General features: G+C 38.7%; 3 protein-coding genes and 1 pseudogene across 6 annotated transcripts in view; 3 read left to right on the forward strand and 1 right to left on the reverse strand.

Moving 5' to 3' along the window:
* The first annotated feature begins 1109 nt into the window (after positions 1–1109).
* Positions 1110–12631, forward strand: LOC121244353. 4 transcript variants are annotated; one of them, XM_041142392.1, is made up of 10 exons: positions 1111–2108; positions 2942–4102; positions 4278–5420; positions 5589–5630; positions 6382–6458; positions 7199–7283; positions 7381–7464; positions 7554–7655; positions 7741–7839; positions 12213–12631. In XM_041142392.1, exons 1-10 carry the CDS (start codon positions 1371–1373, stop codon positions 12321–12323), a joined length of 3642 nt encoding a protein of 1213 aa, XP_040998326.1. In that variant the 5' UTR covers positions 1111–1370; the 3' UTR covers positions 12324–12631. The 4 variants fall into 4 exon arrangements, 3 of the variants coding, with proteins under 3 accessions (XP_040998326.1, XP_040998327.1, XP_040998329.1); XM_041142393.1 differs by having other exon boundaries at positions 1971–2108; positions 2985–4102; XM_041142395.1 differs by having other exon boundaries at positions 1972–2108; positions 2989–4102.
* LOC121245156 lies at positions 11579–11717 on the forward strand (annotated as a pseudogene).
* An 874-nt stretch (positions 12632–13505) lies between the features above and the next one.
* LOC121244354 (probable inactive heme oxygenase 2, chloroplastic) lies at positions 13506–16849 on the forward strand. The gene is made up of 4 exons (XM_041142396.1): positions 13506–14204; positions 14652–14875; positions 16478–16585; positions 16684–16849. Exons 1-4 carry the CDS (start codon positions 13667–13669, stop codon positions 16774–16776), a joined length of 963 nt encoding a protein of 320 aa, XP_040998330.1. The 5' UTR covers positions 13506–13666; the 3' UTR covers positions 16777–16849.
* Positions 16850–17805: 956 nt separating this feature from the next.
* LOC121244169 overlaps positions 17806–19777 on the reverse strand; it is a 33385-nt gene continuing 31413 nt past the window's right edge. Inside the window, exons 13-16 of the mRNA XM_041142200.1 lie at positions 19376–19676; positions 18526–18689; positions 18144–18428; positions 17806–18010 (exon numbers count right to left, since the gene is read on the reverse strand). Of these exons, the coding sequence (XP_040998134.1) occupies positions 17828–18010; positions 18144–18428; positions 18526–18689; positions 19376–19676 (933 nt within the window). The 3' untranslated portion in view covers positions 17806–17827. The remainder of the gene's footprint in view (positions 18011–18143; positions 18429–18525; positions 18690–19375; positions 19677–19777) is intronic.

A 19777-nucleotide genomic window follows, 5' to 3' on the forward strand; every position in this document is an offset into this window, starting at 1 on the left:
AATATTGTGGTTGATGCTACTTAATACTTTGTTATGAGCTTTGTTCCCATTATTGGAAGGGTCTTTTCTATTTCAATTTGAAGTAATAGCATCTTTTTAATATAAAAATGAGATATTTTGATCATCTTCATTTGAAAAGATCAAAATATCCTATGTTCTACACTAAATTCATACTGTCCATTTAACATGCATGGAAAATGAATGTGAAGCTCATCCTTAGGTTGTTCTAATTGTAAGGTTTTTAAGTATTATAGGAGCTGGTCGTTATTCCAAAATTGAGAATCCTATTGAGGAGGAGGTTTGGGCTGTGGTAGGAGAAAAAGAGAAAAGGAAGATTGTTGTTGGCTTGACAAAGGTGCTCCTCCTCTCCCTTAATTGGCAAGAGATCAACAATGACATGATTTACTCAAAACAATCTCATTCCAGGAAATTAACAGTAGTTTTCTCTAGATTTCGAAAATCTAATTTCTGTAGCTTGACGAGGAAATTTTAAGACATGGGCAAAAGACTCTTTACATGTAACTTTCATTGTTTATGTAAAGAGATTTCATAAAAATAAATCTATAAATTGACGTGGTTTAATGTGGTACGTTAGATTGTAAAGTTAATTTTATTATAAAATAGATTTAACGTATTATATAAAATAATGTCAATTTATAAATTTTTTTTTATGAGATCTCTTAAATGATTTAGAATAAGCGTAAGTAGGTAACATTCCTACTTATGGGATTGACTCAAAATTTATTTACAAATTTGTCCATTGACACACTCAACACACTAAAAAGTGGTTTCATAATTATGAAAAAATATGAGCGTTTTAACTTTGTTACGACTATAATAATTCTCACGGTAAATGGTGTGCTGATATTGACTTGCAAATTTTAAAAATAGTAAAACTTGAAAGAAAAAATGACGTCACTTTTTAAATTTCTCATAATTTAATTAATGTGATTTAAAATAACAAAAATATTTATATATATATATATATTTATTATTTCTATTATTATGTGAAAACTAATAATGTTACAATTTTATATGATTTATTTTCCTAAATAATTTTTTGGTGGGTATCAATTTCTTACAATTATAGCACTCTTATTACAAAGGTGCGCATCTTCCCGAAGGAAATTCCTTTTCGTTGACCACCGACCTTGCCAACTCTCTCAGCCTCACCGCCTTCTTCGCTACAAATCGGAATTAGCCCTACAGCCTGCAACTTTCTTACCTTCTTCTTCCCCCAAACATCCACTAGACGAAGAAACACCACTCACCAATATTCTCTCTCTCCTTGTTCATTTTCCCGAGAAATTAATCAACCGGCCCCCACAACTCTGCATCGTGGTTCGTTCTTCTGAAAGGCAACCGAAATTATGCTTCATTGCTGCTTCAGAACCCGACGTTATCTTCGGTTCCCTCTTCCTCGTCCATTTTCTTCTTCCGGACCTCGATTCCAAAACTCCGCTCAAACCACTAACCCTCTTATCAATACCCAACAATTCCCACAGCCGCCGATTCTCCACCGTGACCACGACGCCAACCAGCTCTCTCCTCTCCCCACACGCTCCCTCTCTCGCAATTCGGTCCTCGCCATCTCCGCTGCCTCCGTTTCCGCTCTCGTCGCCTCCTACGCCCTGCTCTCCTCTGACCACAACTCCGAACACGAATCCCCCAATCCATTGTACGCCGGCGCCGAGCACGCCATACAGAAGTCCACCGACTCCTTCAAGAACCTTTTCCATCACGTTAAACAGACCGGTGTGGCCGCCTCGATTCTGTGGCAGTCTCTGAGGTCGGTCTTGTCCTCCGCCAACCATGAGGTCCGCTCGGGCTTCGAGCTTAGGGTTGCGGCTCTGCTCGCCGACATTGCCGCCGCTAATGCGTCCCGTAGGGCCGCTATCGTCGGGGCCGGTGGGGGGGCTGTCGTAGATTGGTTGCTCGAGTCGGTGGCGGTGCCCAGGGATGGTTGTGGGACCCAAGCGGAGTCGGCGAGAGCGCTGGCATACTTGATTGCCGATCCTAATGTGTGCCCGTCTGTGATTGGGAGGCCTCATGCAATTCCGAATCTCCTGAGGTTCATTTTTTCGTCTCATCCTCAGCGGTCGAAGCAGGTAAGTTGTTGTTTTGGCTATTTGCGTTGAAATGTTAAATATTCATGTCTATACGTCTCAAGTACTTCCGGGCGTGTGCTGAATAATTGAAAAATCAACGCATGTTTTATTTTGTTAGTTCAATCTTTCACCCTAGTGAAGTGTAAATTGCATTCTTGACGTTCTATACCTGTTTCATATGCTTTCATGATTCTTTTTAGCGTCTAGAATAGTTGGCGCACTATTCTTCAGGCAGAAATGTCGCAATCTGATTGCAGAAACACAAAAGTATCTGCATCATTTTATTGTCCTAAATGAGTGAGGTCGGGTAGAAAATGCTTTTATTTTCCTTTTTTTTTTTTTTTTTTTTTTTTGTTTTCTTTTATGACCGTGGAATTGGTCTATATACCGTTATTTCCTTTTTTCTGTTTTAAACAAAGCACATGCGATACTAGTCTTGAATTTACAGCTATCAAAATTTTAGTAGCAAATACATTAAATTGGCTTCTATATAAAAGTAAGACCTTGAATTTGTCTGTTTAAGTAGATGAAGAAAAGGGCCAGTTTTTTAATTGATAATGTGAGTTGCTTGTTGAGCTTGGGTGTGAATCTCAAATGTGGTCTAGTTCTGTTTTTAAGAAATGTTTCACTGGGGGTGGATTACATGGAGAGCCTGGACAAAATCTATTATATTGCACTTCAATCTTCACTGTTCTCCAAGTGAATTCAGCTAATTACCATTCTAGTCATTTCTTTGTTTTGTTTGATTGTACCAAACTATCAACCCTATCACAGTTGCCTTGATACTTTGGGTCTTCTTTTACAATTGATATATTGCCTATTTTTGGGAGCAGCAATCAAGACGTAGTTCATTCGATGTTTCTGATTCTTTGAAAGGCAGGAGCATGCTTGTGGCTGCCATTATGGATATGGTCACCTCCAGTTGTGATAGTTTAGACAAGGTATCTTTTCAGCCCTCCCTACCAGGGAATGCTGAAACTGGAGATATTGCTGCAGCCCTTCAAGTTGTTGAGGAAGGTGGAATGCATTTGGATGAGCCCGATAGAAAGGAAGATGATGAGGATGGCGGCAATGGACTGGAAGGAATTGGAATTAAAATTCTTGGAGGTACTAGTGTTATGGGACTTTCCAGGAATAGTGGACTTATGAAGTTGGGGCATTGTGATGCTAGTCACGAGGAATCAACTAGGCATACTTCTCAAGTTTTTGTCTTACAAAATAGGCATGATGGTTTACTACTGCAAACGAATTTGGCTTCTGCTGTTGTTCCTGGTCTCTGGGATGATTTGCATTGTGAACATGTTGCTGTACCTTTTGCTACATGGGCATTAGCAAATTGGGCAACGGCATCAGAGGTGAATAGGTCCCATATTCAAGAACTGGATCAAGATGGCCAGGCTGTCATGACTGCTTTAGTGGCACCTGAGAGATCTGTGAAATGGCATGGGAGTTTGATAGCTAGGTTGTTGTTAGAGGATCGCAATTTGTCCTTAAGTGATTCTGTTTCAGATTGGAGTTATAGTCTTCTTTCTACTGTTTCACAGGCAAGTAAAAATGAGGACATTCCTTTAGCCCAGGTTGCTTTGTCTGCTTTTATGGTTTCAGTTGAGAGAAGCCGCAAGGCCAAAAAAATAGTGATGGAGAAAGGTCTTCATTTACTGAGGGACACTGCTAAACGAATGACAATGCATAAGCATGTGCAAGACACATTGGCAAAAGCATTAGAATTGCTTTGTACTGGGGACATGCATTTATCTCTTGAAGAGAGTCAAAAGTGGTCTGGTATATTGCTTCGTTGGGTTTTTGGTAAAGATTCCTCTGACACTGTACGATCATCTGCCATAAAGATCCTTTCTTGTATCCTTGAAGATCATGGACCGTCTACTGTACCGACTTCTCAAGCATGGTTAGCTATTATCCTATCTGAAATTCTGGCTTCCACCAAGACATCATCTGTCAAAGAAAGCAATCAGCCTAAAAGTGACAAAGTCAAGGTTTGAGATCTCGTTTTTAGTTATTTGACATAAAAATGATGTTGCATGGGGACACTTTGTCTCGTTACATATCCTGAATTCTAATTTGTGGTGGGTTTTATTCAAATGTTTTTGGCAAGTTATTAGTTTTCTCAGTATCTCTCTTACTATTCATGAATTATACTAAATTTTGCAGACTCAAATTGATCAATCTAAGGTTCATTCTGCTGCACAAACTGCTAATCAATTAGCGGGTTCTGTTGTTAATCTAGCTGGAAACCAGCTGGTCACTGGTTCTGTAGATGCGTTGCCACTGGCAGATCTTCTGTCTTTGGAACCTTTCATGGGATCACTTAAAAATCTTAAAAAAGATAGTTTGGCTAAGTTTGATGCAGCAGATTCTGCATTGGCAACCCTTAAAGGGATCAAAGCACTGACTGAAATTAGTGCTGAAGATTCCACATGTCAGGAAAAGATAACTGCTTTTGGCATTCTGTGCTTGCTGAGACGTTTTCTGTTAAGCGATGATTATGAGAAACTTGCTGCAATTGAAGCTTATGATGCATCTAAAACATTCGAGGCACAGGAACGGGTTCCAAATGGTCCTGGGGAAACAGCTATTTCTGATACAAATGATTCATCTAGTGTCCGTGTTCCGCCCACAGCTCACATTCGTCGGCATGCTGCTCGGCTGTTAACAATCCTTTCACTTCTTCCAAAAGTTCAGAAGCTTGTTTTGGCAGATGAAACTTGGTGTAAATGGCTTGAAGATTGTGCAAATGGAAAGATACCAGGTTGCAGTGACCTTAAGATACAAAGTTATGCTAGGGCCACACTTTTAAATATATTTTGCAATAACCAAGTTGACAGAGACTCCGTAAATAGAAATCATCCCGACACTTCGAACAAAAGCAAGAAATGTCCCCAATATGGTGACATGGTATTTTTGATCAATCCTGAAATGCCTCACTGGAAGTGTCCTGAAGATGTAGACGAAGACACTGTTCGAAGGGAGAAATCCTCCTTGGCTGAGGCTAATACAGTTGCCAGTGAGATTACACCTGTAAACCCACCTGGAAATTATGATAACTGCTCTAGTTCTGTTGATGTATCTAATAATGGCTCACAACCAGAACCGCCCTTGCTAGATGTTGTTTTTATTCATGGAATCCGTGGTGGGGCTTATAGGTCTTGGCGCATGGCTGACAACAAATCTTCAACTACATCTGGCTTGGTAGAGAAGATTGATCAGGAAGCAGGGAAGCTAGGAACATTTTGGCCAGGTGAATGGCTTTCATCTGACTTCCCACAAGCTCGTATGTTTACTATCAAATACAAGGTTTGTTTGAGTTGGATAGTAATTTGATTTCTTCTTTTACCAAAGAAATAATTTTGTTGCTAGTTAGCTTTTGAAAATTTGTGTCCTTAATCTCTTGTTGATTATGGAAGTTTTATTTATTTAAGTCTTCCTATTTAGCATCTAAAGCACAATTGTTGTTTTGTGCAGACAAATCTTACAAAATGGTCTGGAGCTAGCCTGCCTCTCCAGGTTTGACACTTGAGAAGCATCTTTATGCCGTTTGAGTCGTTTGAGGCACATTATGTGGTGTTACTAGGGATTTAAAATATAGGAAAATTATATCTTGTGCCACCAAATACTGCCTTTTTTCAATTTGCACTCTAAAGCTGCCAAAACTTGCATTTTATTCACTCTCAGTTAAGACCCAACCATTAAGATTGATGAACAATTGGGCATGTGGTGCAGTCATAACTGTCATATCTTAACTGAAGATGTAAATTTCCATAATTAAGTAGTTAAGTGTGCCAATTGGCAGTTTTGATTGGTTAGAGTTCATATTGCAAAAGGGGTTGTAGGGTAGGGGTTTGAAGTGTCATTTAGCCTACAATATAATTTATATGCAAGAAGTTTGAGATTCTTTTAATTTCGCATGAGTTGTGAAGTTTTAGCTCATCAGATAATTTTGTTATCTGACTTGACCTAAGATAGGTATAAAAAAAAATCTGATTTGACCTAAGATTACCTGTTTTCATACTTTTTATTAACTGAAATTCATGGAGGGGAATGTTTTCATGACTAAAATATGTATCTTTAATGAATGTCATCCTGGTCAATCTAGACTATCCTATGTGATACTATTAATAGTGAAAATGATCTTCAGATTTCCTTCGTATGGACACCTATGGAATCCGCAGTTCCCACTGCTACTTTGCTGTTGACTTATATATAATTTACTTCCTACTGATGGTTATTTTTATCTGCTTCCGTTGTAAACGTGTAGGAAGTTAGCTCCATGCTATTAGAGAAGCTTGTCGCTGCAGGCATTGGAAATCGACCCGTTGTGTTTGTGACTCACAGGTTTTTTTATTTTTTATTACGAAGGAGAGTGTGGGTTCATGCCAGCCTGTGCACATTCATTTGTTTGCTTGGTCTTACTGTATAGTCTTGACATTTTCTTCATTTTGATAGGTGTTGATGTGTGACATGATTATTTGATTAGGAAGTCTTTCTTTCCCTGTGATTTGTTGCATGTTCATAATTTAACTGTAGGTTCTTATTTACATGATGAGAATTGAAAAAAAATTTCAGGAGCTAAGGTTGCTAACTTCCTGCAATTAGATGCACATTATGAAAGGTGCACATACGTGCATGCACAAATGAGTCTTGTTTGGAAGTTTCTTTTTGTTTCCCCTTCTTTTGCTGCAGTAACATAACATATTTTAGGGAAGTTTCACATCTAAAATTGATCTTGCTTTCAGATGGACATCTTTAGTTTTACTTTCATCCTCAAGTCTCCTGTTGATTTATGTCCCAAACAAGTGGATTTGGTGTGGTTAATCAATGATAAGTCATTCTAAAAGTAGGTGATTTTGGACTGCTGGATTGTTTTTGCTTTAAAGTAATAAGTTTATGTGGAACTAGTTGAGGATGGAAAATGAACTAATCCTGTCACACTGCTGGAAGTTCTAACTCTTCTAGAGAGAGCATGATTTTGATTTTACTTCCGTTACTTTACAGAATTTTTCTACATATTACATTTCATGTGTGTATTTGTGTATAATCTATTTTCTAGTGTATTGAGTTTCTCCTGTGTGCAGCATGGGAGGGTTGGTTGTCAAGCAGATGCTGTATAAAGCCAAGGCAGAGAATGTTGATAACCTTGTGAACAACACCATTGGAGTGGTATGCTTTCAATCAATATTTTTCGCACATTGCAGATCCTTCTATCATCTTTAAAATATTATTTCTATATGACGCCAATGTTTTACCCTGATTTCAGGTGTTCTATAGCTGCCCACATTTTGGCAGCAAACTAGCAGACATGCCTTGGCGAATGGGCCTCGTGTTTCGCTCTGCCCCCAATGTTAGTATATTTTATCCAGAGACGAAACTTTTTTTGTACAAGTTGATCTGAATTGATATTAATAGCATTTAGCTTGTATTGTTTCTTAGATAGTGGAGCTAAGAAGTGGGTCTCCTAGATTGATAGAGCTTAATGACTTCTTTCGACACCTTCATAAGAAAGGGATGCTTGATGTTCTCAGTTACTGCGAGGTAGTCCACTGCCAGTTATATTATTGTATTATTCCTGTGTGTCTCTCACTGTAAATTTAAGAGGTAGTTGGTGACTGTTTTGCAGACCAAGGTAACTCCAATTGTTGAAGGTTATGGGGGATGGGCTTTCCGAATGGAAGTAGTACCCATTGAGTCTGCATATCCTGGATTTGGTGAACTTGTTGTAAGTATGATGTTGATAAACATGTCATTTAAAAAAAAACCAAAAAGAAGAGGAAGAAAAAAGAGAAAAGGCCAAAATAATCGCAGGGATTTTTTAGTTGGGCGTGAGTGTGTTTTAGTCTGGACTTTGTCCTGGACACCCGGTGCCAATAACAAAAATAAAAACTTGGGGATGAGTTTAAAGTTTCATTGCTATTAGAGTGTTGGCTGCTCAACATCACTATATGCTCTATGTCCCTCACCTCTAGCAATTGTTCGATACAATCCTACAATGGAATTCATGTTGCATGTACTTGTCGGTACAACAGGATTCGGATTTGATCCTGGCCTGCATGAGATTCTTTGTGAATATAGTAGCTATCCATTATATTGACTAAATTTTTGTTTTGGAAGTTTTTCTAATGTATTTTCTCTCTGTACACTCTGGTTTTTTTTTTTCTGTAAGTTGGCTTGCGATGATGTTCATGGGCGTTTGATTTGAGTGTTTCTTGCGCTTATGGGAAGGAAAATGGGTATGTCGAATGCTGTTATTATTGAACTTAAGGCATTTGAGGTAGTAAGAGATGGACGATGGGTGCACATTACTGAAAGAGGGTGGAAGTTTGTGAAAAATTTTTGCTTGGAGTTAGCCGCGGCACATTGGTTCACCAAAGCTTTGGAGGATCGCCTGAAGGTGGGGAGAAGGGAGTTTTATACAGCACATCGGGAAGGAGATAGGGGCTTCATAGCACAAAGGTGTTCTAACTCCCAAGGGGCGTTCATGGCTTTGGTGGAATACAAATAAGGTGGTTGCCGAAACTGTATTCTCATTCTTGAAGACACAGATGGTAAGGGATGGAGAAAACTGGTGAAGGTTTTGAGGGAGGCTGGCAGAGAAGGCCGTTTTGTTGGGTCGGCACCACCACTGACGACGGCAACCTCGTATCAACCTTCTGCCCGGTTGTACATAGAGGCTTTGCAGAAACCGAGGTTAAACTGTGCTTGAGGACCTGTTAGGCTGGGTGCTAGCTCTGGCCTACGAGGTGGTGTCGCCTTCTCTGCAGGGGCTCAGTGTAGTGGGGATGGTGGCAGGGGAGCTGTTGGCGGCAGGGGAGCTGTTGGCCTTAATAAGGAAAGTTTGCTTCGGGCCCTGTCAGAGATGCAATCTCAAATATATGAGTTGCAGAGTAATATTCAAGGGATGAGGTGCGTTGAGGAGGATAAAGGGGTGGGGACAATATGTTGTGTTGAGGAAGTCAAAGGGGTGGGGATGGGCTTGGGTCAGGGGGATGGGCTCAGCGAAGGGACTCATAGGGGAAATTTGGGCCAGGCCTTTCTAAAGGGCTGAGTAAGTCTGAACCAGTGAGTGGGTCGAGCTTGGTGAAAAGCCCAAAACGGGTGTGGAAGGCTAAGCCTCGAGCTGACGATTTTGGGAGTTTCGGTGTATCGGGAGGCTTGGGTGAGTCTAGCACGACAGCGCCACTACTTGACCCGATGGTCTCGGAGGTTGCACAGAAACTCTCGCCGATCATCGGCGACTCATCTGGTGGTGCGTCGGAAACGTTGCTGTTGCCGAAGGTGGAAGAGGGTGAAATGTTGATCGGGAAGTCAATAAGGGAGAGGTGAGTGAGGTGGTTTCTAATCCGTTCGTGTCTTTGGCTCCTCTGGTTAATGAAGTGCATTCGTTGGACGCAGTTCCTCTGTTATTAAAACCCCTTCACCCAGTTGATCTTTTGCACCCCGAGATGAACATTTGCTTTGTTTTGGCATTTTCTGGAGATTTACAACATGAGGTTTCTTTTGGATGGGATGTGGTTGAGCCTAATTTACAGCTGGAATTATATGAGGGGGAAATCTTTGATGAGGATGCGGGTAGCCCGATCCCTATATGTATCCTCCTATCTCATGCTTTAACCAAAAATGCCTCAAATTGGGTATTAAAAAAGGTTGAAGATTTATAGGCATGTATGGGGATATCTTGTGAAGGGTTTGAGGAGTAGAAGTCTGTAGCAAAAAAGGACAGGGAGTTGAAACGTTTAAAATGCTCCATTAATTATGATAATAAGGAGGGAAGTGTGGGGAGGGACAGGTTGAAAGGGAGGGGATATTGGTCATCAAATGAAGCCTAAAATCCTCTCTTGGAATGTAAGGGGGATTAATGATGTCAACAAGCGTCTCCGTATTAGATCACTCCTCCGTAGCTGGAAAATTGATTTTGTGTCTTCAAGAAACTAAGCTGAGTTTTATTGTTGGGCTGCAAAGTTGCGTCTCTTCCAATGAAATATCTTGGGCTTCCGTTGGGGGCGTCGTTCAAAGTAAAAAATATATGGGATGGTGTTGTAGAAAAGGTTGAGAAAAGACTGTCAGGTTGGAAGCGTCTATGTTTATCAAAAGGGGGAAGATGTTACCTCATTAAAAGCACCATTTCCAACCTTCCCACTTCTTATCATTCCTTGTTCCTTTTACCGGTTGGAGTGACAAACAGGTTTGAGAAGTTGTTTAGAGCATTCTTATGGGGTGGCATGGGAGAGGTGAATAAATTCCACCTTGTGAGTTGGCATAGGGTGTGCTGCCCGATTGCGAATGGAGGCCTAGGGGTGTGAAACTTGAGTAATTTTAATAAGGCACTGTTAGGAAGGTGGCTATGGAGGTATCAAATGGAAGGGGACTCATTGTGGAGAGAGGTTATTGATTGAAAGTACGGAGGTGTTTGGTGGGGGGGGGGATGGTGCTCTAAGAAGGGTAGGGGATCTTATGGTGTGTGTTTATGAAAATATATTATTTCGTGGGACAGTTTTGTAAAACATACTAAGTTTGAGGTTGGAGAGGGTGCAGGAATTCGTTTTTGGTTTGATGAATGGTGTGGTGAGAGAGCCCTTCATTTTGTTTTTCTGGTTGTTTTCAGCTTGGCTGGAAATCAGCAGGCTGCTGTTTCAGAGATGTTGAGCCGTGCTAATGGGTCTGTGCAGTGGAATGTTACTTTCATCAGAAATGTACAGGATTGGTAACTTGATGAGATTGCAGATCTTTTCAATTTCTTGTATTCTCTGAATTTAGGAGGAAATGAGAGGGATAGAATGTTGTGGAAACACATGGGGAGCAAAAAAATTTCTGTTAAATTTTATTATAAGGTGTTGTCTAGCCAGCAGCAATTCCCTTTTCCAAGAGTCTGGAGGGCGTTTGTGCCGTCTAAAGTTGCTTTTTTTTTTTCACTTGGATAGCTGCACTTGGGAAGATTTTGACGATTGACAATTTGAGGAAACGTGGCATGGTTGTTATGGAGTAGTGTTTCATGTGTAAGAAAAATGGTGAATCGATTAATCATTTACTCTTACATTGTGAGGTGGCTAGGGAGTTATGGGTTGGGGTTCTTAGTAGAGCTGGGTTGAGTTGGGCTATGCCAATGAGAGTGGTGGATTTACTAGCATGCTGGAATAGGCGGCACAGAAGCTCTCAGTTGGCAGCAGCGTGGAGGATGATTCCTTTGTATATTATGTGGTGTTTATGGATAGAAAGGAATGATCAGTGCTTCAACGATAAGGAGTGAACTGTTGAGGATATCTGGAAATTGTTTTGTCTTCTTTGCTGCAGTGGTTCTTGGCTATTGTCCTTAAGGGAGGAAATGCTCATGAGTTTTTGTTTTCTTTTCAAGTTTCTAGAATGTAATTATGTGCTTCTTTTGTATCTTCTTGTGTACATGAGCTACGGCTAGTTTCATTAAATAAAGTTTTTCTTACTTGTCAAAAAGAAAAAAAAAAAATGTTTTGGTAGAAAGGAGAGATGGTTGGCATCTCCTGATGGATGGGAACAGCCTTCAGGCTTTTACCTGTTACCTGTTACCTGCATATCCAGTTAAGACTACCTACTTCAGTGGATCTTCTAACCAATTTAAATTTATTTATAAGAAAATCGAATAAATTTAAAAAACGAAGTTTTTGAAAGGCAAAATTCTTTTGATCATTCTTGCATGTTCTGTAGATTGAATTCCCCCAAACATGATTATTGCTTGGGTAGTGTGTTTTACCAAAGCTTTGATAAATATGTTGAAGAATATGATGAGTTGCAGATGATGTTGTGTTAATTCAAAATTTCTACCTTACGGGGATGAAATCACATATGTAGGATGAAAATATTGGTAGGTTGCATCCACTGCTGGTGCAGCTCAACGTTTTCCGAGATGATCGGTTAGGGGATTGATCTGGCAGATGTTGTAGTCTTTTATTCTGTTTTAAAGGATTTACCTCACATGCTTCATTTGGTTTTAGGAACTTGGCTTCAAATTCTTGCTGTTTAAAGATGACAAGCTTGAATTTGCTATCTTCTTTGTCAAGCTTGCTGTTTACCATGCTTCCTCTTAATCATTCCTTCTCTTATATATTTATATCTTTCATTCAGGTTTTAGAGTCAACCGATCATATTAATTCATGCAAACCAATCAGCCGCTCCGATCCTTCATATAAAGAAACACTAGAGTTTTTGCGAAAGATGAAGGCCCGTTATACATGAAGAGATACTTTTGTTATGAATTCTTTGCATAAAATTTGCCCAAGTGACCATGGCCAACTTCTGGAGCTGGGTTTTGAATGTGGTATTTAACACATCTAAACACAAGCATAGAAGCTGCAGAAGACAAATTTTGACAGTTCTGATTACACAAATTCATCGGGCAAGTCTGGCAGCCTGTTTATCAGAATACTCGAACCTCCTCAGATGATGCCCTTGGACATGGTGTTGTTAATCATTGTCCAATACACAGCATTTTTATTTTTTTTTTACGAATTTTTTTGTAAATAAATCATCTGTTCAGAATCTCAGATCAGTTTCCTTTGTTTTTGCTCAGCCGTCTTGCTCCATTCCTAACATTTTTTTTTTTTTTTGTTTTCTTATTAGTTTTACTACTGTCATTACTTTGGTGGTGCATCTGTGTGCTTGCTCCTGTCCTCTAACGGTTCATTTGTTTTATTCATTTTTCCTTGTAATTTTTCTCAACTCATATCGGCAAGCCTACTTTGAATAGGTATACAAAGGTGGTGCATGTACTTGGAAAGAGAGAGCAACAAGGCTCGTGCTTATTACTTTGGTGGCAGTGTAGTAAGCAACTGTGTAATTTTAAAAATAAGAGATTCATATGAAAAAATGAATTATTTTATGGTACACTTTTTTAAATTTAAGTATGTGGAACAACTATCTTTTTAAACTAATTTTTTAATAAAATGTTATTATCTTCTAATTTCAAACAAAATTTAAAAAATAGTAGTATTTTTATTAGAGTTATAAAATAGAAGAATTCTATGCATCAATTACTATTTATTTTTACATTCTATTTCTATAGTTTTTTTTCATAGGATCTGTGAGTATTTTTTATAAAATGAGTTGTGGGATAATGAATAGTAGTTAATGAGAAAAAAATTTCTTTTAAATAATGTTTTAAATTTTATTAGGAATTATGTTTTATGGATAGAAATCTCGTCTTAGCTAAGTTTGGGTAGTGAGAATATCTAAAAAGTATTGAGAATGTTCGTAAATAGTAATAAAAAAGTAATGAAAAAGTAATAATAGAATAATGAATAATAAATAAAAAATAATGAATAACTAAAAAAATAGATAAAAAATAATAATAAAATAAAAAATAATTACCTTTACCAAACGTAGCCTTTCACCCTTTCAAGTTGCGCAGCCCAACTCAAACACCAAGAAAGAGTAGTCCACGACAGGTCACAGAACATAAAGCTCGAAATCGGAGTAAATTCACATCGAGTCCGAGTAGACGTTAGCGTTTTGCCCTGAGAGTGCGGGCAGGCACTGTCAGGAAATTTCGGACTACCATTGTCCCTCTTACCTCCAGAACGATGTCGTTGATGGAGACAGCCATGCGACAAGCTATTCTTCTTCCTCTACGACAAATACCATCTCCCCCGCCGTTGAGTTCATCGAGAGTTGCAGCGAATTCGATGTACGGGCAGAACAAGCAGAAGATGGGGACTGGAAGAGCCCTAATTTTGTGTTGCTCTGATTCCTCGTCCATTTCGTCATCTTCTTCTCCCTCTCCGGCGATTGCAATGACTAGTGCTCCACCGGTGAAAAGGAGGAGGAAGAGGTACAGGAGGCTGTACCCAGGAGAGAGCAAAGGCATTACCGAAGAGATGAGGTTCGTTGCCATGAGACTCCGAAGAGTTAACAAGGGCAGCAGCGATGACGATGACCAAGACTCATCTAGTGAAGACGGTAAAGATGGGGAGGGTAATTTGGCATCAGATGATGATGATGGTGGTGTTGGTGGAGCGACATGGGAGCCGACCTTGGATGGTTACCTCAAGTATTTAGTTGATAGCAAGCTCGTCTTCGACACTCTGGAGCGTATCGTCGATGAATCCAGTGACGTTTCCTGTGAGTCCTTTTATTTTGAACTTGCATGTGCTAGTGGTTTTAGCCAATTATGATGTAACGTGTGCTTGTTATTATTCTGGAGGGTTATGGGTTATCATATGCTTCCTTGGTAAAGCAGAGCAATCTAGCTTTTAGAGGCTTATATGAGTAGTTCTATTCGGAAGGTATTTTGCCCTGTGGGTAAGCGGAATGGGAATTCGTCAAACCCTTGTGAATGTGACTAAACGGGGATTATGTTCTGTTTCTCTACTGCATTTCCGTATCGAATTTCAAGGCAATTAATGACGCTACAGCATAAGCATAGGTGGTTCTTAAATCTTGTGAGAATAGTTGGGTATTTACTTATATATACGTCCTGTTGGCAATGCCTTTTGTTATGAATAAAACTTCTTCATTACCTATAAAAAATAAACTCTTGTGAGAATCTAATGCCTGATTTGATTACAGACGCCTATTTCCGAAAAACTGGATTGGAACGATCAGAAGGTCTTGCAAAAGATCTAGAGTGGATTATACAACAGGGGTTTGTGATTCCTGAACCTAGCAATCCGGGAGTTTCTTATGCCAAGTATTTAAATGAACTTGCAGAGAAGAGTGCCCCGTTGTTTCTTTGCCATTTCTACAATATATATTTTTCACATATTGCAGGAGGTCAGGTGATAGCAAGGCAGGTACGTGTGAATTTATGTTGTTAACCATACTTCTAGTTTCGGGAATATTTGGGGTTGTTCCTGTATAGAATAAAACTATGGACTGACACTTGTGCACTTCTGATTCTGACCTTATGCAATCACTTTCGACTCGGACTCTCATACAAGACTGAACCTTTTTAATTGCTTTTTCTGAGTAGTCTTTGTGTGTGTACATCCCAAAATCATATCCTAACATTCAGTTAAGCAGGCTACGCCTACCTCTGTATGAAAGGCAATGAAAGTAGCATCTATTTCTTTTCGCAGGGTGGGGTGGCCTATTCTCTCTTCCTTGGTGTTTTTTCCCTGCTCTGTGGGATTCTCATGATCAAATCAGAATGTCACGTGCAGAAAATTCCTTAGAAATATGTGCTGACTTTAAGATACATTGTGCAAAAAATTGAAATTGGATAAGAAAGTCACCTGCTCTAACTGGATTAAGCAAAGAAAAAAAATGGAAAACCATATTAAATCAACCAACGTTGATTGCGAAATGCTACCTATGGTGAGATAGAACTAAAAACTTCTGAATATTGAAGAATGAATCTGTGAATCTTTACCTTGGACCTATATATATATATATATATATATATATATTACAAATTCTTCCTTTTTTTGGTGTTTAATCCGGGAGACTCAGACATATCAAGCTCTTCTGGTTTGATTCCATTGGGGAGTTTCCAGTTGAATTGATGCAACAAGTGAAAAAGAGCAAGTTCAAGACTTGCAAGAGCAAATGACATGCCTGGACAGATCCTCCTACCACTTCCAAATGGAATGTATTCAAAGTTGGTCCCTTTAAAATCAATACTGGAGTCGTAGAACCGCTCTGGATGAAAGTAATTAGCATCAATCCAGTATTTGGGATCTCTTCCCATAGCCCATATATTAATGAGCACTTTTGTGTTGCTAGGTATCTCATATCCACTGATTTCACACTTTTCTCTTGATTCTCTTGGGATTAAGGCACCCGGAGGGCGTAACCGCAGAGTTTCTTTGACAACTGCTCTCAAGTAATCTAGTTTCTGAATGTCTGTCTCGTTAATGTTCCCCCTCCCCTCAAGGACTCTTTGTAGTTCGGCTTGTGCCTTTTCCATGACTCATGGGTTTTTCATCAATTCTGACATTGCCCATTCTATCGTAGATGCTGAAGTGTCACTCCCCGCAGAGACAATGTCCTAAAAAAGGGGTTGGAGTTACTACAGGATAGTCTTATTAGGAAAAATACATAAAGCCACTCAAACTATCATCCAGTTCGACTCTTGTGTTAAATGTTAGAATGAAGAGATATAAAATAAATTTCCTTAAAATACTTGTATAAGGTTAATACATGCTTGATGTTTTATTGGAGTTTATCTCCTTATAGGCATTCAATTTTGTGGATGTGTATGATCCCAATGTTTCCTTATCTCAAATTTTAAACAAGTCCTTTGTTGACTCTTATGCAATTGCTTAATTTTTAGTTGATGTGCATTTCTTTTCACTGAATGTTTGGTGGATAGCGTTAATTTAAACTTTGTAATTAAGATACATGTCTCATGCTCATGAATATATATGTAAATATATTTACTGATTGGTTATTAGGTTTCTAAGAAGCTCCTAGAAGGAAGGGAGATGGAGTTTTACAGATGGGAGGGGGATATGCCAGGGTTGATGAGTGCCGTCCGTGAGAAGCTGAACATGCTTGGAGAGGTTAATTCCAATGCCTGTCATACCTAGTTGGTTTGCATTAGCTTTAAGTAGGTGGATTTCTTTATTTTTTGGTTTATGTTTGAAATTCTTCAATGCAGCACTGGAGTCGTGATGAGAAAAACAAATGCTTAAAAGAAACAACAAAGTCATTTCGGTTTTTGGGGCAGATTGTCCGCTTGATCATCTTATGAACATCTTAAAATCCACAGATGATTGTTTGTGAAGAGGTTATATTTCAGTTTTTTTATATTTCAATTAGCTTGATCAAAAAGTTATATCAGATTGCATTTTTGGTTTCCATGTACAAGAAAGCTTCTTCTGAATGGCTCCTGGTATCCTCTTTGGTTATTGAAGTTACATCTATTGTATCACTATATAATTTTGACCAGCAAGTTCTCAGTTACTGTTAAGCCTACTGTAATTTGTAAATCATTAATAATATTTTATCTAATGGACTAAAGGGAGAAAAATCCTGTTGTTTTGAACTAAAATCAAATGCTTTTAGGTAAAACTGTATCTCCTGAATAACAAAGCCATTTCAGATGTTTGTAATTGTGAAGTAACTTTTTCCCAGTCCATCTCTACCGCACAACAGACCTCGCAAATCTGTTGTAGGTGTTGCAAATGGGCTTTTACCTTAGGTGAACAAAAATAAAACCCGGCATTTTTTGGGATAAGATTCATAAGAAATTGGGGCTCCTAGCTTTCAAAATATTAGCAAAACATAGCTTCTATCCTCGGTGATACAATCTCATCAGGCAATGCTACAGACTCCTCACATGAACTATATATATTTTTGAATCATTTCTGAATCCCACCTCTTTAGCCTAAGATATATAGCATGCCATGGAAATAGATAGGACTACCGCTTTAAGTACATACTATATGATCTCACGCTAGAATTAATCTGACTGACGCTTAAAGAGATCATTGGCATCTCACCAATTCGGACACAAAGGTGGAGGAGGCCGTTGGAGCCTCACCAATACAGAATATGTCACTTGAGATTGAAGCTCTTTATATAACAGAACATGAAGAGTTATTAGACTCGATCGTACTCCTAGTTGATAACATGTAAAACAAGATAACTTTGAGATAACAACGACCAAAGGTGAAATAAAAGTGCGATTAAGTTGCATGCAGGCTGGGTTTGCATGAAAGCTCTGTATAAGTATTGAGCTGATCGACTTGACATCGTTTATAGAACAAGTAGTTGTACCATAATTATGAGCTTGGTTGGTACTAGGCTGGCCTATTCTCTCTTCCAATGACGAACTGGTCAATAATCTTCACACTTTCCAACGGGTCCTTGCACGGATAATCTGCCATCCATTTGCTGGGAAACCATCTTTTGTGGCTGGATCGCTCAGGGTCAATCTTCTTCTCCCGCTGCCATTTAGGGTTCTCCATCCATGCCCGTGGCACCTGCATGATCAACACGGGTTGGAATTCAATTAATAACAAATTAGTTTTTCATATCATGGAAGATAAAAGATACAAACACTAATTAGATTTTGAAACGCAAAAGTGAATCAATATATATTAACGGCCTCTTTACCTTGTCAACTGCAAGGGTGAAAACTTCAAGATCACCGTCAGCTTTGATGTGAAATCTTGTGAAGCCCTTGTAATCAGCAATCCTAAGAGAGGAGAAGGCTTCGTCATAGTGCAAGTCTAACCAGTTGACGCAGATGTATAGGTAGAATCCAACCACATGGGAAACTACAAAGGTCGACAAGGGCCAGAAATAAAGGAAGACACAACCATAATAAAGAATTGTCTCAAATCGAGAGAGAGACGCCATCCCATTCTTGCAAATATTGCTCCGCGTGACAGCGATGAACTGGTATTGTATATTAATCCAAATGAATGTGTCTTAGTAATGAAAAAGAGGAATTAAGCATCGTCGATTTCTTAAACAGTGAGAGAACTTCTCTTACCTTTGGCAGATCAAATGTAAGCATGATGATCTCGGCAAACGTCCCATGATAAAGCTTGCGAAACCACCACTTTTCTATCGTTGCTCTTGTGCCATTTGGAGGAGGAAAGTGACTAATTTCAGGGGATTCGTAATGCTGGTGATCATGTGAAGAGTGTTCATAACCTGGTTAAGAAAAACAAAATCTGTTCAAGGAATAAAAATATTCATTCTGCCTTTCCTAATTTTGTCAAACTGATTAGGAAACTATATTTTTACGTATGATCAAATGATGAAACCTTATCACATAAAACGAAAACAACGTATGTAGAAATTTTTAATTTATTAAAAAATTAATTAATCTTTTCAAAGAATTGTAAAATAAAGTTTTAGTAAGAAAAATAATTTCACGTTTAAAAATACTAATATTTTTATAAAAAAAGACCACTACGCACGGCCGGGCACTTTATGTGGCAAACACCACAAGAGCTGGTTGCTTCTTTCCCCTTTTTTTTTTTTTTAAATTAATAATTTAAATATTTTGTACATACAAAATCTATTGTTTGTATTCTAAAATCTTAATTACTGTTTAAGATAATTAAATTAAATTAAATTCTTGTTTTGAAAAAATTAAAGTGACTTATTTTTAACTAATCCATACCATAATGGACTATTTCAAAACAATTGCACAATAATAGTACTTTTAAATCTAAATACCATGTGTATTTGGACAAAAATTCCCTAAAACAAACATTTCATCTGGCTCATTGATCGTAGAGCTGCTTGGACGTCGGTTATATTAATGCAGTTCGGCTTTGAAAAATTATATGCCTATATATATATATATATATATAACAGCTAGGGAAATCTACCTGAAGTAGTTGCTGATAGTTTATGGCGGGTAAGCAACTCAAGACCCAGTTCCAACGCCAACATAAGAATTAGAGCTGCAACTAGGTGCGCAGAAACGTGAAGAATTGCCATCACTACCCTTTTCTTCCTTGAAACTTTGGAGGGTGCAAGTGCAAATGCCACAATTAGCAGCAGCATAACGGCTCCTAGAGAAACGTAAGAGTGTTCCAGCATGTATATAAAAGCATTCCACAGCGTGCGGAAACAAGTTCTCCAAAAACCCAACTTGGAGTCTACTTCAAAGATGTGATGAAGCTCACACTAGGCCCCAAAAAAGAAGAGATCAGTCATATGGATAAGTACTCTTAATAAATAGAGAGAGAGAGAGAGAGAGAGAGAGAGGTCCTAATTAATTTAGGGCA

The sequence above is a fragment of the Juglans microcarpa x Juglans regia genome, chromosome 8S (genome assembly GCF_004785595.1).
Source record: "Juglans microcarpa x Juglans regia isolate MS1-56 chromosome 8S, Jm3101_v1.0, whole genome shotgun sequence".
NCBI classification, from domain to species: Eukaryota; Viridiplantae; Streptophyta; class Magnoliopsida; order Fagales; family Juglandaceae; genus Juglans; species Juglans microcarpa x Juglans regia.

Bases quoted from the DNA above. Each gene is read 5' to 3' on its own strand.
- LOC121244353 (XM_041142392.1), top strand. From the start codon at position 1,371: ATGCTTCATTGCTGCTTCAGAACCCGACGTTATCTTCGGTTCCCTCTT. The intron at 5,631-6,381 runs GTTTGACACTTG...GTAAACGTGTAG, and splicing joins GAGCTAGCCTGCCTCTCCAG to GAAGTTAGCTCCATGCTATT. The intron at 7,840-12,212 runs GTAAGTATGATG...TCTTTCATTCAG, and splicing joins CTGGATTTGGTGAACTTGTT to GTTTTAGAGTCAACCGATCA.
- LOC121244354 (XM_041142396.1), top strand. From the start codon at position 13,667: ATGTCGTTGATGGAGACAGCCATGCGACAAGCTATTCTTCTTCCTCTA. The intron at 14,876-16,477 runs GTACGTGTGAAT...ATTGGTTATTAG, and splicing joins GTCAGGTGATAGCAAGGCAG to GTTTCTAAGAAGCTCCTAGA. The intron at 16,586-16,683 runs GTTAATTCCAAT...TCTTCAATGCAG, and splicing joins AGCTGAACATGCTTGGAGAG to CACTGGAGTCGTGATGAGAA.